Source organism: Oryzias latipes, chromosome 11 (genome assembly GCF_053564925.1).
Source record: "Oryzias latipes strain Hd-rR chromosome 11, Olatipes_Hd-rR_3.1".
NCBI lineage: Eukaryota > Metazoa > Chordata > Actinopteri > Beloniformes > Adrianichthyidae > Oryzias > Oryzias latipes.
This window is the reverse complement of record NC_136247.1, coordinates 26,397,502-26,412,906: the sequence shown is the minus strand read 5'-3', so window position 1 is coordinate 26,412,906 and position 15,405 is coordinate 26,397,502. Positions and strand designations below refer to the sequence as shown.

At 37.6% G+C, this 15,405-nt stretch overlaps 2 protein-coding genes across 5 annotated transcripts in view; one reads left to right on the top strand and one right to left on the bottom strand.

The window, feature by feature from the left end:
* Nucleotides 1–15,405, top strand: part of LOC101155942 (glutamate receptor ionotropic, kainate 5) — a 250,192-nt gene that overhangs the window by 141,257 nt on the left and 93,530 nt on the right. The window lies entirely within an intron of this gene.
* LOC105358592 (uncharacterized) lies at nucleotides 7,702–13,781 on the bottom strand. 3 transcript variants are annotated; one of them, XM_078955452.1, is made up of 8 exons: nucleotides 13,674–13,781; nucleotides 12,006–12,224; nucleotides 11,767–11,935; nucleotides 10,628–11,350; nucleotides 10,359–10,415; nucleotides 9,110–9,177; nucleotides 8,912–8,955; nucleotides 7,702–7,854 (listed from the first exon to the last, which is right to left on the bottom strand). In XM_078955452.1, exons 2-8 carry the CDS (start codon nucleotides 12,216–12,218, stop codon nucleotides 7,803–7,805), a joined length of 1,326 nt encoding a protein of 441 aa, XP_078811578.1. In that variant the 5' UTR covers nucleotides 12,219–12,224; nucleotides 13,674–13,781; the 3' UTR covers nucleotides 7,702–7,802. The 3 variants fall into 3 exon arrangements, with proteins under 3 accessions (XP_078811578.1, XP_078811576.1, XP_078811577.1); XM_078955450.1 differs by lacking the exon at nucleotides 13,674–13,781 and adding an exon at nucleotides 12,356–12,620; XM_078955451.1 differs by lacking the exon at nucleotides 13,674–13,781 and adding an exon at nucleotides 12,356–12,620 and having other exon boundaries at nucleotides 10,359–10,412.

Genomic DNA, 15,405 nt, shown 5'->3' with positions numbered 1-15,405 from the left:
GAGAGAAAACAATCTAAGACCTCAATCAAGCCCAAAATTACAACAACACCTCGATGGACTTTGTGCAGATAAATGTAGGGTTGTTGTTTCTCTATCGGCTTATCCCATCAGGGGTCGCCACAGCGAACGAGTCGCATGGTAAACTTGGCAATGTTTTACGCCGGATGCCCTTCCTGATGCAACCTTCTCAAAGCAACTGGGCTTGGGACCGGCATAGAAGCAGAGAAGGAAACAGGGAGCAGGTCGGAGTCGAACCTGGGTTTCACGGACGGAAGGCACCGCAAACCAGCACGAGCTAAACTTCTTTTCTTCCACTTTCGGCTTCTCCCATCCGGGGTCGCCACAGCAAACAAGTCGCATGGTAAATTTGGCAATGTTTTACGCCGGATGCCCTTCCTCACGCAACCTTCTCTAACCGGGCTTGGAACCGGCAGAGGTAGAGAAGGGAACAGGGAGCAGCCTGGAGTCGAACCCGGGTTTCACGGACGGAAGGCGCCGCAAACCAGCACGAGCTAAACTGGCTCCCCAGCACGATCTAAACTGGCTCAGATAAATGTAGGGTATTACATAAAATAAAAAGGATCAGGAATACATACAATTCAATGGAAAAATTCTAAACTGAACTAACTGAATAAGACACAGACGAGTTTTCCATTAGAGCCAAAGCAGGCTGTACTTGCATTGACTTGTGGTTTTTGTAAGTTCATGGAGTGATTGAAAGCTCCTGCGAAAAAAAAGGCAAATAAGACTGACAGATTCTGCAGGACAAACTCATTTGCTTTAGAAATGTATAGAAAGCTGTAATTACAGGTTAGATCTTTATCTCTTAAGTAAGTTGAAAAAAAAACATTTTACAAGGATAAATAAAAGATGATGATGAATGCGTCTGTAAAAATGACATTTCCTTCTTCTGGTGCAAAGGTGCCCAGTTTTCCTCTGTGGAGACTTTGGCCACAAGGGGATTGCGGTGATGTTGTGATCCCAGTTGCAAGCCAGTCGTGCGATTTGTAGAGTGTTGTTCTCTCTTTTGTCATGTCTTGTTGAATCTGCCGACCTACCTCCAACCCCCAGAGTCCACACTTCTTCTCTCATATCAAATAATGTCAACTACACGGAGCTCAGAGGTGGAATGTGACAACAAGCCTGTTAGTCAATTTTTTAGAGCCGCTGCTTCTAGGGCTCTAACAAAACCAGTCCCTTTTGTCTTGATTAAAAGGAGTTGGATGACTGTGTTTCAGAATAAACCCATAGTGCTGCACTTTGACTCGATTTATAGTGCCGTTGTTGTTTTTAAAAAAAATGCAGCATGGCATTTGGACAACAACAGGCAGGCCAACAGGAGCTGCAGGATTTTGTCACCTGGGTAAAAATTGAATGCGATCCAGCTTTTGTTTCCACTTGTTGGAGAGCAATCCAGATTATGCAGGAAACAATGAGCAGAAGGGTCTCTTCAAATTGCAAAAGCTGCGAGGTGGGCGAAGAATGACATTGGTGTCCAGTGATGCAGTGTAAAGATGATAAAATTAAATCTTTAGTGTCATAAAATGGAATCTCACTATCAATTTTTATTGTTTTGTTCCTCAGTGAGCCAACATTTCATAAAGGATGTCAATGTCTGAATATATCATCATTTAGTCTGTGCTGGCCACACTTTTTCATACAAGGTACTTTTGAAAGGACCAGCTCCAACTCAGTGGCCCTATGGAAGAGTGTCCATCCTGAGACTAAAGGTTTATGAGTTCAAGTCCACCGCCGAGTCGTACCAAGGACCCAATGGGACCCCAATACCTCTCTGCTTGACACTCAGCATTAATGGGTTGGATTAGGAGGGTTAAATCACCAAATGGTTCCTGGGCCGGGCTGTATTTGCAGCTCATTACTCCCCCAGGGGATAAGTCAATGCAGTGAACACATTTATGGGACTTTTGACTTGAAATTAGAATGTGTGAGATCACAACACGATTAAAAGCTCCCCTCTGTCATTTTTCCTTCAACAGTTTACTGATTTGGATGCGTATGTCCATAGTTATGTCAATAGCGCAGCAGCGCACAGTCCGCGGAAATGTCCTGCATGCGTTTTTGTTTGGGGGACTGACCTCGTATCAATCAAGAACAAATAAGGAACTTTTTTTTTTTTTCTTATTTTTTTTTCTTCAAGAGAAAAAAAAAAAAAAAAAAAAAAAAAAAAAAAAAAACAAATAAGGAACTTTTAGCAGCTGCATCCATAGTTAGGAATTTGACGCTGAACAACTTTCTGAATTTTAGGAGAAAGAAAAACTCCACATCTGCTATCTGATAGTGGGAACAAAAAAGAAAAAAGTCATAAATTCACGACTTTGAAACACTTAAATTTACGAGAATAAGGTAATAAATTAAAGAGAAAAAATAACAAAGTACTAAGTAAGTGCTACCTGAGCATTACTTGAAGATAAAAGATATGGAGCATTTTGTGAAGTTTTATTTCCAGCTAAGTTTCAAGAATAAAGAAATTCTGATCCCTTTGGTGACTCAAAATCTAATTATTGTAAGATTTTATTATTGTTACATTATTGTTACATTTGAATCTCATAAATTTATGAGTTTTTTTCTCATAAATTTATGACTTTAAATCTCATAATTCTACTTTTTTTGGTGGCTCTAAAACTGCAAAAAGAAAAAGGAAAACACTAATCTTAAGAAGAAAATCAGTAACATGGTCTGTCCATGCAGCAAATAAAATTGACTTAAGAAATCTTATAATTAAATACTAATATCTAGAAACAAGGACTTCCAAATTTATAATTCTTGTATCTAAAAAATCTCTCCAAGTATCAAATAAGAATCATCACAAACAAGCAATTCTTTAAACCAGCAATTTTACCACTTTAATTTGCTTAAGAATTTAAAATGTGAGATAAGTTTTAACAAAGTTTACAGAGAATTTCATGATAAAAAAGAAAACTCCAGAAAAACATGGTGTTGGATTCTCTTCGTGTTCTGCTCAACTACAAACTACGGTAATTTTTGAGGAAGCACAAGATAAATTGGCTTTTGCTTTTCTCTGAGAGATTTTAATAATTAAAGAAATATAAATCAAACATAGAAAAAACCCCAGCAGCCGCAGCAGACCTTCTCCTTATTAATGAGTCTCTGGAGCACATTCACTTTGATTTTTTCGTCTTGTTCTGCCGTGTCTTTGCTCGCCACTATAATAGCCTGATGTCCACAGAAGCTGGGAAATGAGCATGAACTACGCTCCAGAAAACAATCCATCCAGTGCTCAGATTTAAGTCCATTTTGGGTTTCTTTTAGTTTTATATCTGCTCTTTTACAGATACAGAAAACTCTAGTCCAGTCTTTTTCAACCTTTTTTTCAGCCATGGCACACTTTATCCTTGACAAAAATCCCGCGGCACACCAGCATCCAAAATTAAAATAAGGATAAACTCATAGTCTGTATTGATGGACAGTCCGTCCACAATGTCACGTGCATTTATGTGATAAATGTGGCAGAAAAAGTTGGAAGCTGCAGCTTTTTTTTCTAAAAGATGTAATAAAAGTTAAGTTAGTTTTTAGTAATAATTTTCAAATAAATTATTTTAAATTTTACCCTGATAGTTGTTTTTCCCTTCAGTTTATTAACATGGAATTTTATGTAACCTCACAAATATATATATATATATATATATATATATATATATATATATATATATATATATATATATATATATATATATATATATATATATATATATATATTCGATCTAAATAATGATTTATTTATTTTTTAATTTATTTCAATGTTAGTGCAAAGGCAACTGTATTTTTGAACAATTATATGATCACAATATGTTTGATAAAAAATTAACATTATATTTATGTTTGTTGTAGCTACACAAAAAGTGAACATGTTGAAGTTTTATTAGTTTTTCTTTTGTCTTAATCAAAGATAAAGTCTTTGAAAACTTTAACAAAAACATATTATTTCTTTTTAGATGAGTAAATTGTTTCAATTTGGTTTATATGTGTCTGTTGGCCACTAAAAGGCTAAATCGCGATACCGTCATTCTTATCAAAGTGTCTTTAATAGAATCAAATAACACAAAGAAAAAAGTATTTTATGATCTTTCATATTCCTAACTACTAGGTGTTTTATCAGGACCTGTGTGGATGAACACAGAGCTGATATCCTTGAGATAGAAAATGTTTTTAGATCAGTGAATGGGTAAAACACTGCTCTAGTCCAATACTCTAAAGCAGATGAAAAGTGAAAGCTTAATACTCACATGTTGACGACTTTCTGCCCTGTGTCAGACTGGTAACCTGTCCGAGATGTCACCTACCTTCGCCCATGAGTGGCCAGGATAGGCTTTGGCAGCCCAGAAAGGGACAAAAGGGGTTTAGAAGATGAATGCACGATGACTTTCTAGCTCCACAGTTCAGTCTAGTCTTGTTGCTGTATTTTCTTTACCCATAAATCCTCTAAAAAGTGCAATATACAAACTTAGGGATTTAGTAAAACCCCTTCTACTGTATTTTCTTTAACTTCCTCTCATTTTGCCAAGCCCTCTATGCATTTTACCATTAGCAGTACAGACAACATTAATGGACCCACACACACACACACACACACACTAAAACTGTTGTAGTTTAAGGCTGGATTTGGTAAAACAAATAAAAATAAAAACATGAAACCAGCTCCCTTTGTTTTGACCATCAAGAATCCATCTTAAGCCAGGAAATCTGCTACTGCTGAAGTGCCAACTTCATCCTGGCCGAGAGCAAAGAAAAGCTTTTGTGAGGAGCTAGAAGCAGGATTAGAGCGACGAACAAACGCAGCGTGAGTCAATGCTCTAAAGACAAGAGCCGATGAAGTGCTAATCCACTTAATTCTTGTGAGATTCAGAAAAAAAATAAAAAGAAACTTATCTTTAAGGATGTCTTGGGTTTGATACCAGAAAAAAAGACTCTAAAAGCTTATGGTTCCTATGATCCAACTGTTAGAAGTCAGTTTGTGATCTTTGTCTGAAATTATGCATAATTTATGACATGAGTTTGCTGAACAGAAACAAGGCAAATACTTATAGTCTGTGTTTTCCGGACTATAAGTCGCTCCGGAGTATAAGTCGCACCAGCCCAAAAATGCATTATAAAGTGGAAAAAAACACAGATAAGTCGCACTGGACTATAAGTCGCATTTTGACGGGAAATTTATTTGACAAAATCTGGGACCAAGAAATAAGAAGTTCCACAACCTCATATGACACAATCATAGCCAACCCAGTCTCATCCTAAAATGTGTAGTAGCTACATTTGTCCACATGGAAATACGTGACAGGTTCACAAAAACGGCCCGTAACTTGTGAGACACTTACGTTTCATTTTCCTATTCATTTTCTATTAGCCTTCTCAGGATCACGTGACTTCTGAGGTTTTGCCTGCCGTGAAAAAAAACATGGCGGATGCTCGTTCATTTTTCGGTAGAAAATCCCACAAAACAGGATTTTTTAAGGACTAATCTTTATTCTGACAACATTTCTAGTGAGAAATATACCATTTACTTTCAGAAGGCTTTTATAAAAATGCAGTTTTTAGTTGTCTTTTTTCGCTCTGTGAAAACGTTTTTTTAGGGGCTCTAAATTGTGAAAAACAAACGTTTACACCTACGTTAGTCCACAGGGCGAAACGTCTTTATTTTACAACAGTGGACCCAAGCCACCGGGCCTCGGGACACTTGGCACCGGGCCTCGGGACACTTGGCACCGGTACCGATCCATCCGCGGAACACTTGGCACCGGGCCGCGGGACACTTGGCACCCGGCTGCGGGACACTAGGCACCGGTACCGATCCATCCGCGGGACACTTGGCACCGGGCCACGGGACACTAGGCACCGGTACCGATCCATCCGCGGGACACTTGGCACCGGGCCGCGGGACACTTGGCACCCGGCTGCGGGACACTAGGCACCGGTACTGATCCATCCGCGGGACACTTGGCACCGGGCCGCGGGACACTAGGCACCGGTACCGATCCATCCGCGGGACACTTGGCACCGGGCCACGGGACACTTGGCACCGGGCCGCGGGACACTTGGCACCGGTACCGATCCATCCGCGGGACACTAGGCACCGGGCCGCGGGACACTAGGCACCGGTACCGATCCATCCGCGGGACACTTGGCACCGGGCCACGGGACACTTGGCACCGGGCCGCGGGACACTTGGCACCGGTACCGATCCATCCGCGGGACACTTGGCACCGGGCCGCAGGACACTAAGCACCGGTACCGATCCATCCGCGGGACACTTGGCACCGGGCCGCGGGACACTAGGCACCGGGCCGCGGACCGGTACCGGGCCGCGGGACACTTGGCACCAGGCGGTCCGCGGAAAATTTTTGCACCGGGACGCACAGAAAGAAAAAATAATTTCCATTTTATTGTTTTATTTTTATTTTGAAATTTATTTTATTTTGAAAAGTGACCGGATAAAGTTGCACATGATTACACAGTGGATTTACGTTCATTATTATTATTGTTATTATTATTACTTAAGAGAAAATACCCCCCCCCCCCGGTCCACGGTAAACGTGCCCCCCACCCCCACCGGTCTGCGGTAAACGTGTCTTGCGTTTTACCGGTCCGCGGTTGGGGACCACTGTTTTACAACACTTGCGCATTCTTTTCTCGTTCATTTCTGTGGGTCACGTGACTGACAGGTTTCCTAGCAGGAGCCAGGAGCCAAAATATAGCGGACATCGCCTGGGTTTTTGATGTGAATTTATTATTATTGGCTTTATAAACACTTTGTTTTGATGCATTTTCTAGCGAGAATCATACAGTTGTTTTCAACATTATGTAGCTTCCAATTGTATTTGATACCTATATATTTTTTCTACGTACATTCCTTCATATAACTCAACAAAATAGTATCGACGGAACATTTTTATGTTGCTATGGTGGTAGCTACGGACGCTACCGGCGAACCGGAAGGAAGCCACGGTTAATTTGCGGTTATTATTGTGTCAAATTATTATTACTTTTACTCGAAAACAGCTTTTCACAAGAGGAATGCAATTAGATTTCACAAACTCAACTCAACCCACTAAAACGGTACTACCCATAAGTCTTGCGTTCGGAAGTAACTTTTTGTTTTGGGGGAAAACGCTATTTTGATTATTCATACTGACTTTTGATTCGTTTTAATTGCTTTACTGAAATAAACTGACAATCTACGTTTACCACTTGGTTTATGTTTATGATTCCAAGGTTTTTCTTTTATAAATGCTATTTCTTTTATCTGTCTTTGAAATTGTAAAGAATATACGTCTGTATAATTAATAAATGGGGGAAGCTAAAAAGGCAAATGACGACCTGGAAGAACAGTGTGTTTTTTTTTTTTTTTTACCTCAAATATACATTCATCTATTTAGGTTGCACAATACAGCTCCATGCATTACATCTTTGCTCTTATTTCATTATACTAAATACCAAAAATGATTTACTATTAAGTATGTATCATTATAACTTGAGGTATGATCATTTGCAATTGCCATAGCTGTGACAATCCAACACAAAAACCTGATATCTGGTTATATGACAAATTTTTTGTATGTTTTTTATTGTAAACTTTTGTTTAGAATTTCACAACAAATGTGTCCTACCTCTATGGTATATCATACATGTGAGCATGTTGAGCAATAAAAAATGTAGATCAAACCCTTTCATTTGAACATTTTTATTAACAACAATTAGAAAGCAGTAACACAAACAACAATAATAATTTAAAAGGTCAATCTGATCAACAGAGGTGCCTTTGGGGTTTATTTTTTGGTGTTCCTTTTTTCCACCCACTGTGGAGACCATGTTTTCCCACTGCAAAAAATACATAAATCAATGAATACATAAAAACAGTTAATGACAACATTACAATAAAAGACAACAAGCTCCAGTGAACTCCAGTTTGTACTTTATGCTACCATGCTCACAGTTATGTTACTGCAAATTCATTTATCATTTTCTAATTTGACTGACACATTTGTATGGTCATATGTATATTATATATTGTTTATGTCCTTGTTTGTTCCCCTGAAAATATGTCCCTGCGACAATTAAGTATCCTTGCCTAATTTGTTAATTAACTCTTTAGTCAGGAACCTTGGGTTAACCCTGGACCCTGTCTCTAGAGTCTCTAGAGCAAATGTGACAAACTCCAGGCCCGCGGGCCAAATGTGGCCTGCCTTGTCATTTTAAGTGGCCCCCAAAAGCATAAAAGTTTTAAATTTCTTAAATAAAAAATAAAAAATTGGTGTGTATTTATTCATATCTAGGGGGAATCTGACTTGAAATATCAGATTGGGCTATATATTAGGACTTAAACACTTTCCATATAACCTAACCTGATAGAATCAAATTTAAAAAGATTTATGCTGGAGTAACAAGCAAACATGTTTTCTATGCAACTGAAATTGTCATTTTAAAAAGTTATACTAAATACATAATAAGTTATTCCACATTAAGGAGTAGCTAAATTTATTTTTTATTACATTTACTTACATGTATAAATTATATCTGGCCCTTTGAGGACAACCACTTTGCTGATGTGGCCCTCGGTGAAAATGAGTTTGACACCCCTGGTGTAGAGTCTTGTCTCATGTCTCTGGTTCAGTGTTTGTCTTTTAATCATATAAGAACTATTGTCAAATTGAGTCCAACTGTATCAAAATCTAAAAGGGATATGATTTCCCATGCATTAATTTTATCATGCTGTATTATTTGTAACTTAATAGCTACATGTTTAAATAGGAAATCACATGAATGTTTTCAGGTGGTCCAGAGCACTGCTACAAGGCTAATAACTACACTGGCTCCACATCATGCACAGCCTCCTCTTATACAATCTATAAATAAACAAAAAAAAAATTATACATACCACATGGAACATGGCTCCCATTCAACAAACTCCATTAATTTCCCCTGATAAAAGTAAATTTAAAAAATGATTTTTTAAACATAGGCCATCATATTATTACACTTAAGAATTGTGATGCCGTAAATTGTATTTCATACATTCATATGAAAGGCAGATGAAAAGTACACATTTCTACTTCAGATAAGAAATAAAAATAACCTTCTGCTTTTTTGTCTTCAAGACCTGCTTCACTGGGTAAAACTGATCTTCTCCCCCATGGCTGCACTCTGAAAATATAAAAAGCACAATATAAAGGTTTCAAAGAAAGTAAACAGTAGGAAAATGTTTGGGAAAACATTTGTATGATGAATTTCCAAATGAAACTTCATGTTGTCTGTGGTTTTGCAAAAGCAAACACTAAATGCTGTAATGTATTTTATACATGGACACATAGTCTGTGACAACTAAATTATAAAAAATTTTTTTTTAAAGCTGTATAGCATCAAATAACTAATTACTATCTCAGTTCACTGTCTTCTTATTGCCTTCTTATTTTGAAGCAGTAATGAAGTCTGGCCAGCTGATTTTCATTGAGACAAATGCTTCTCAAACACTAAACTTTTTTTTGAAACAGTTGAATTTAGAGCTTTGGGAAGCTTTGTTTTCTCCATCACTAATTAGAAGCACTTATAGCATGCACAGCTTCACCATTTAGTTGTGGTTATAAGCTACTACACAGTATTTGTATATGTTCAAAAAAAACAAAGAAATGGCCAGATCACAACAGTTTTTCCTTAGGTCATTTATAACTGTTGCTGAAAATTAAGTCAAAACCTGTAAATCACTTTTTGAGTGATTTTGCAAACATTTCACACAACATACTAACAAATCCTAATGATAACATGACCTTCTTCGCAAAAGTAGATTATGAATGTCACATTTATTTTTTCATGAACAAGTTACATGTAAAAATAATGTCAATTAAATATATGATATTAATATAGATTTGACAGTCAAACTATCAAAAAGTTAAATTAATCTGCTGCAACATAACTGAAAGTATATTTTATATATATATATATATATATATATACACACACATATATATAAAAAAGCTAATGTTCTATTAACAAAAAAGAAATTGCTGCAACATAACTGAAATTATATTTTATGTATATATATAAAATATAATTTTAGATATGTTGCAGCAATTTCTTTTTTGTTAATAGAACATTAGCTTTTTATTTTCTTTTTCTAGTCTTTTTGTTATCACTGTTTGTCAATTTTTTGCTGCTAGCATTTTAAGTATCCTTGTGAGGAACACATAACTCTGTTAAGTCCACATAAAGGTAACCTCAATTTTAAATAGTTGACTAAGGTCATTAAGCATGTCATTTAGAAGATACAATAACATTGTCTATGTTTGTATCTGAAGCTGTTGATAGCAAATAAAAGATAACCCATTTACCTCCAGGTGAATCTTTCTTGTTATCTCTTTTTTTCTTTTTCTTTGCTGGAACACCTGCTAGAAATAAAGAACATTTTCTGTAAATTATATTGTTGATTTCAATTAATATTATGCAAACATTTAAGCCCACAGTTTTTCCAGTGTGATTTAAATAAACAAAAAGAATGCTCTTTTGACACCATTTCAACATCTTACAATATGTTGTGGTTTTAACATGTATTTCAGAAGACTACGTCACCATATTATTAAAATGTTATGAATCTGCATACTGGTTGAAGGCTGGATGGATGATGCAGTTGAAGGTTGAATGGCTGGTGAGGCTGAAGGCTGGATGGATGGTGCAGTTGAAGGTCGAATGGCTGGTGAGGCTGAAGGCTGGATGGATGGTGCAGTTGAAGGTCGAATGGCTGGTGAGGCTGAAGGCTGGATGGATGGTGCAGTTGAAGGTTGAATGGCTGGTGAGGCTGAAGGCTGGATGGATGGTGCAGTTGAAGGTTGAATGGCTGGTGAGGCTGAAGGCTGGATGGATGGTGCAGTTGAAGGTTGAATGGCTGGTGAGGCTGAAGGCTGGATGGATGGTGCAGTTGAAGGTTGAATGGCTGGTGAGGCTGAAGGCTGGATGGATGGTGCAGTTGAAGGTTGAATGGCTGGTGAGGCTGAAGGCTGGATGGATGGTGCAGTTGAAGGTTGAATGGCTGGTGAGGCTGAAGGCTGGATGGATGGTGCAGTTGAAGGTTGAATGGCTGGTGAGGCTGAAGGCTGGATGGATGGTGCAGTTGAAGGTTGAATGGCTGGTGAGGCTGAAGGCTGGATGGATGGTGCAGTTGAAGGTTGAATGGCTGGTGAGGCTGAAGGCTGGATGGATGGTGCAGTTGAAGGTTGAATGGCTGGTGAGGCTGAAGGCTGGATGGATGGTGCAGTTGAAGGTTGAATGGCTGGTGAGGTTGAAGGCTGGATGACTGGACCAGAGGGCATTTGAAGGCTCGTCCAACCTCAATGGGGAAAATAAATAAAATAATCTAAATGCAGTTGTCTTGTTATGCATATAATTTTTTTGTCTTGAAATACATTTGCTAAATTTAAACATATCACAATTTTACAACTTGTTTTACTTTTTTAGATCAGATATACATTTATTCCAACACATTGGATAGATTTAATGTACTACAATTCCTTCTACAGAATAAAATAATACCGGTACTATAAAAACTAAAGTTAATCAAATCAAAAGTGACAAATAAAGCAGCACAATAACCGTGAAAAATATATCACTATATACTCCAAGTGTTTTAGATTAGTCAAACGTTATTATTTTTTCTACCTCTAGAAATAATGACAAATTTGAATGCACTAATCCTAGGAACAAACTGGGCTGAAATTATAAACATTTTCAGACAGAAATGCTTACCATTGATCATTAGCTCATATAGGTCTTTCATGCGGTCCAGACACTGTCCAGCTTGATCGGTTAATTGCCACCTAGGGTGAATGACATGTGTATGCCACGTAGATGTTTTCTTTCCAGGTCTGGCAATAAACACAACGGCTTTTTGTCCCAAAGTATTCAACTTTTCCACCTAAAAAAATTGTTACATCATCAGTAATAACTAAAATTATAAAATACAATTGCAGACATAAAACACGTACCAAAACCGATGCCTCATCCAAAACATGTGTGGTGGTTTTGTTTTTCTTGTGTTTTTGCAACCAAGTCTCCTTTTTGGATTGAAACTTCTCCAGTTTTTTGGCAAGCCTTTGCCTCATTGGCTGGATTGTTTGGCATACTTTACATGTCTTAGTTGCCACACCAATCACAGCTTTGCAGCTGACACAAAGTTTTGTTGTAGATCCTCGTGGCATCTTGACCTGTGAATATATATAAAATATATATAGAAAATATGTTTTGAAAAAAATTAACACTGAAATTGAATTTAAAAAACCCACTTAAGTTCAATAGTATATACTATACATTTGATCGACTAGTCAAACAAACTTACATTTGTGTTCTGGAGTCGAACCACTGGATTTGCATTATTTTCCAGCATAAAAAACATATAAACAAATAAACTTAATGACATGCTGTTTCTATCTAAGGTGTTGAAATTGGGGCACAGCAGAAATTCCATTTAATTGTTTGTTTGTAACCTATTAATTTCGTGGGTGTTTGCTTTCAATAACATAAACCTACAGAGGACCTAGTCTTAACTTTAGTACTTCATATTTTATTCAAAATATTCATTCATGAATTGTAGAATACACTTCTTCATATCAAATTTGATATGACAATAGAAAAAATAAAGTCATTGTTAAATGTGGTCAAGTTTAACTTTATTTAGTACCCCTGTTAAATGGAAAATTAACATGAAGTCTTTTAAGTCAAAATAAACTGCAATTGCTTCACTCTTTTACTATATGTAAATAATAAACAGAAATAGAAATTATCTTCAGATATACATTGACTTTATTTTGTATGTTCCACAATTAGTCAAAATGAAAGATGTTCTATATAATGATTTACTTAAAATGTAAAACTTAAGAGAAGGTGTTTAGATAAATTGTAGTGTTCACATTGAAATTCACAACTAGCTGTAAATTTAAACAACCAAGCACATGTTTGTGGTAGGTTGTTATTGGTTATTGACAATTATATTTTTCACAACTACGTACTACAAAGATCCCAAAAGTACATAGCATTTACATATAGCAGAAACCAGATATTGTGTTGTGGCAGTACTGTCAATCAGCAATCAATGGGCAGTTACTTTGTTTGTAGTAATTATCAGTTATGACATATTACCAAAATGGTGCCAAACCGTTCCACCAGCACTTCAAAAACATTACTACTCCGAAACCGGAAAAACAATTTCTCATTACATTCTTCTCTTTATGTTAGAACTAGTTGTCGTGTCTTACCCTGTTGCCTACGTCTTTGTTTAGGTTCTGACCAACAAAGAAGCACCCTTGCGATCGATATATGAGGTAGTTTCATTAGCTGGCACCGACCGACCCGCGTGCTGCCAGAACCCGGGCCAGATTAGCTAATGTCATTCAACAGTATGACTCCGTCTAGAGATGTATTAATTTTATAAACTAAAATTCTAAATTACAAAAGTAATACACCGTCATTAAAGTTAACTGTCACTGAAAATATTGTTCGTGGGGGGGGGTTAGTTCTGCTTGACTTGTGTCATGCGTGGGTTAGCTGAAATATTAGCTAAGAGGTAAAGCTTGCATGACCAGAAAAAATTATAGATTATTGGTATTTATTTTAAAGTTCAAATAGTTTAGATTTCCCGATGTATGTTCATTTCTTACCGTTTGTAGTCTTGCATCAGCTTCTTGGCAAGCCAGTCCTTTAACTACTCACGCGCAGTCATTGCCGCCCCTCCCCCTCTTCAAAGCAAGCGCACAAGAACAAAGCATAGGCCCCTTTTTATACTTTCATTTGATATAGAATTAAACTTTAGCTTTGAAAACTTTCAGAGCCTGTCACATTAAAATATATAATTTATGAATTTCATACATTGTTTACCTATTAACATCTACATTAATTTACACCTGCGGAAAAAATTTAAATATATTGGAATGGATATGCATATGTGCATCAATGGATATTAAGGGGTTAAACGTTTTCGGTATGATCAAAATTTTATGTGGATGTGAGAGATGAGGTCTTGAGATCAATTCAAATTGCATATTGCCATTTACTCCCAAAAAATAATGTACGTATGTTCAGCTCCTGATACTTAGCTTCAGGTTGGACCCAAGGGGATGGATCATACATCCTATGTGTGATCCATTGTTTTCCAAGAAAAACAGTAACATTGATACTTATATACAGTGAGGTCAATAAGTATTTGATCACCCTGTGATTCAGCAAGTTCTCACAATTTTAAAACATGGAGGTGTCTAAATTTTTCATCATATGTGCATTTCCACAGTGAGAGACAGAATCTGAAGAAACATTCAGAAATCACGTTGTACAATTTCTTTGTAAAAGTCTGTGACAAATACGTTTTTGATCACTTGAGTTAAACAACTTTGATATTTGGTACAGAAGCCGTTGTTAATCAATTACAGAGGTCAAACGGTTCATATATTTCTTCACTAGGTTAATACACACTGCATTAGGGATTTTGGCCCACTCCTCTACAGATCTTCTTTAGATCTGTCGGGGTTCGGGGCTGTCGCTGAGCAACACGGAGTTTCAGCTCCCTCCAAAGATTCTCTATTGGATTTAGGTCTGGAGACTGGCTAGGCCACTTCATTACCTTGATATGCTTCTTACGGAGCCACTCCTTGGTTTTCTTGGCTGTTTGCTTCGGGTCATTGTCATGATGAAAGACCCAGCCACGACCCATCTACAACGCTCTGACAGAGGTTAGGAGGTTTTTGCCCAATATCTCACAACACAGAGCCCTGTTCATCCTCTCCTTAATACAGTGCAGTCGTCCTGTCCCTTATGCAGAAAAACACCCTCAGAGCATGATGCTTCCACCTCCGTGCTTCACTGTAGGTATGGTGTTCTTGGGATGATGCTTCTTCTTTCTCCTCCAAACACACTGAATATATTTGAGACCAAAAAGTGCTATATTGGTCTCAGACCACAAGACTTTCTCCAATGACTCGTCTGGATCATCAAGATGGTCATTGCCAGACCTCAGACGGGCGTTGACATGGGCTGCCTTCAGCAGGGGAACCTTCCGTGCGATACATGATTTTAAACCATGACGTTTCAATGTATTACTTATAGCCTTGGAAACAGTGGTCCCAGCTCTCTTCAGGTCATTGACCAGCTCCTCCCGTGTAATCCTGGGCTGATTCTTCACCTTCCTTCGCATCATCCATACCCCACGAGATGAGATCTTGCGAGGGGCCCCAGTCCGAGGGACATTGACAGTCATCATTAGCCTCTTCTATTTTCTGACAATTGCTCCAACAGTTGTCCTTTTCTCACCAAGCTGCTTGGCAATTGCCCTATTTAAAAGCAGAACTGCAAGTCTTTGCTGGTCAGAAATCTCTGATAATTAAGTGCTCAAATACTTAT